This window comes from Notothenia coriiceps, unplaced genomic scaffold (genome assembly GCF_000735185.1).
Source record: "Notothenia coriiceps isolate Sejong01 unplaced genomic scaffold, NC01 NC01_scaffold00024667, whole genome shotgun sequence".
Lineage (NCBI taxonomy): Eukaryota > Metazoa > Chordata > Actinopteri > Perciformes > Nototheniidae > Notothenia > Notothenia coriiceps.
Genome location: NW_011357368.1, coordinates 8,507,022 through 8,509,660, shown reverse-complemented (window position 1 = coordinate 8,509,660; position 2,639 = coordinate 8,507,022). Strand labels below are relative to the sequence as shown.

Below are 2,639 nucleotides of genomic sequence, written 5' to 3'. Positions count from 1 at the left end.
GCATGGAATGCTAGCATTTTGCTTTGTATGTCGGGGGCGGGAGATTCATGTGATTGGTTGTTGGTCGCGTTGCTCGCGTTGACTCCCCAAGCTTCAGACACGCCCACCGCCAAGCGTCAACGCACGCTGCTGTGTGGACGCTCCGTTACGGCCCGTCCACAAACTTCTGCCCATTCACTTTGAATGGGGTGACGTCACGCTTTGCCGAACTGCATTGTGGGAGCATTGCTTCACTTTGCTCGCGTTGCTCTCTTCAAAAGTTGAGCAATGTTCAACTTTTGAAGCTTCGGCGATCAAATCAAATCATATGCAGTAGAAGCTCTATACAATCAAACCGCGTGCTTGTGTGTCCGGGGCGGGAGATTCATGTGATTGGTTGTTGGTCGAGTTTCAGACAAGCTCACCGGCAAGCTTCAACGCACGCCGCCGTGTGGACGCTGCGTAAGCCTGTTCCAAAATTCTTCTTTTTCCGAGGCTAGGAAGGATTCTTGCCTCGCTTCTGATGTAAGTGACTGGGAGGGACTTGTCCTACCAAGCAAGCGTCCTCAACATTGAGAAACACCCACTGACTGCAGCATAAAGAACTTGTATCACTAAGGACTAGAAGTGTTAAAAGAAAAGCATAAAAAACTAAGAAGTGCATGATATGGTTTAATAATATTACTGTAGCCTACATGTGAAGCATTTACCAAGAAGTAGAAGAAAGCATTGTGTTCTTTTTACCAGATAAAGCTTAATGCAGTCACAACGTATTACACAAAGTACACATATATGTATACAAAGGTCATTTTCTCAACAAAGAAAATCAATTGAAATATGTTATAATTAGTTGTTGGTGCCACAGTATGCATTCTTGTGGTTTGACCACGCCCAGGCAGAAATCCAAGCAGAAAACTCATGCAAATATTTCAAACTTAATAAACAAACTTACCACTTTTCTTCGTCCATGACGATTGTAGGTCTGAAATAAAAGAGACACGCGTGATGTTACTTTTATGAAAGTGACAAAAGGAGAAACAGAGTCCCTCATGCTGCAGCATCCCGCTCACCTATTCTTTTTAAGTAGCATGTTTCCTTTCTCTCGCTCGACTGATTGTTAAGTGTGTTTTTGGCCGATGGAATCTGAAGCGCCTAAGCTTTTCCTGACCCAACTCAAAACTGATTGTAGTTCTATTGTATTCAGAGCACAAGCTATTGAACATATTCTAAAATGTGCAAAAAAAGGGAGGAAAAAAACTAACAAAAAAAGGATCTGCAGGAGCTGCACCTCTTTCTGTGTAAAGAGAAAATCTTTAAAATCTGCAAACCAGTCAAACTGTTGTCTAAAGTTGATCTGCTCTGGTTTCTCTCTCTGGGAATCTGTCTGCAAAGGAAATCCGACCTCAGGAATGATCCAGCACAGCGGAAATGTCTATTTAACTGTGTTTTAGTCTGATGCAACACACAGGCAACACGGTGGAAATCGGACACTTATGTTTTGATACCAACGGGAGGGGTTTCCCCGGGATTCCCCAACATAATCCAATCAAATAGCCTGGCTGCCTCAGAAAGACCAATGAGAAACATCCGGGGCGAGGCCGCTGTGTTGTGGTCAGATGAGGGGGGGGGCCTCTCTCGTCTGGTCTCTCTCTCTCTCCTCTCTCTCTCTGCTGTCTGTCTGTCTGTCTGTCTGTCTGGTCCTCTCTCTCCTCTCCTCGGTCTTCTCTCTCTCGTCTGTCTGCGGCTCTCTCTGTCTGTCTGTCGTGTCTCTCTCTCTCTCTCTCTCCTCTCTCTGTCTGTCTGTGCCTCTCTTCTCTGTCTGTCTGTCTGTCTTTCTCTCTCTCTACTCCTCTGTCTGTCCCTGTCTGTCTCTCTCTCTGTGGTCTTGTCTCTCTCTGTTGTCTGTCTGTCCTCTGTCTGTCTTCTCTGTGTCTCTCTCTCTCTCTCTCTCTCTCTCTCCTGTCTGGTCTGTCTCTGCTCTCTCTCGGTCTGGTCTGTCTGTCTGTCTGTCTGTGTGTGTGTCTCTCTTCTTGTCCTGTCTGTCTCTCCTGTCTGCTCTCTCTCCTCTCTCTCTCCTGTCTGTCTGTCTGTCTGTCTGTCCTGTCTGGTCTGTCTCTCTCTCCTCTCTGTCTGTCTGTCTGCCTTGTCTCTCTCTGTCTTCTCTCCTCTCTCTGTCTGTCTGGCTTCTGCTCTCTGTCTGTTCTGGTCTGTCTGTCTGTCCTGTCTGTCTGTCTCTCCTGTCTTGTACTCTCTCTCTCTCTGTCTGTCTGTCCTGTCTGTTGTCTGTCTGTCTGTCTGCGTGTCTGTGACAGATTGAAGTAGAACGTCTTCTCCCTCTCCCTTTTCGGTGGATCTTACTTCCCTCTACGTCTCGTCGTGCGTTGTCGTCTGTTGTCGTCGTCGTCGTGCCCGTCGTCGTCGTCGTCTGTCGTCGTCGGTCGTCGTCGTCGTCGTCACCTGTCTTGGATACGACAGTCGCCTCCTCTCCTGCGTCTGTCGACACCTATAGTTTTCCTCTGCTAGTAAGTCGAAACTGGAGTGAGTGTGTGAGACTCCCGAGATAGAGGCTACTTGTCTGCCAAGTAAGTGAAAGTGGAGGAAGTAAGGAAGGACTGTTAGTAAGACGGAGATGAACGGGAGAAAGTCGTGGGACCGACTGG

General features: G+C 47.5%; 1 protein-coding gene across 3 annotated transcripts in view; it reads right to left on the bottom strand.

The window, feature by feature from the left end:
• Positions 1-1,392, bottom strand: part of LOC104955342 (rho guanine nucleotide exchange factor 1) — a 5,930-nt gene extending 4,538 nt beyond the window's left edge. For 2 of the 3 annotated variants that reach the window (XM_010782666.1, XM_010782665.1), the window contains exons 1-2: positions 1,050-1,392; positions 932-961 (exon numbers count right to left, since the gene is read on the bottom strand). In XM_010782666.1, coding sequence (XP_010780968.1) covers positions 932-961; positions 1,050-1,069 — 50 coding nt within the window. In that variant the 5' untranslated portion in view covers positions 1,070-1,392. The remainder of the gene's footprint in view (positions 1-931; positions 962-1,049) is intronic. The other variant, XM_010782664.1, reaches the window with a different exon arrangement.
• Between the last annotated feature and the right edge of the window lie 1,247 nt (positions 1,393-2,639).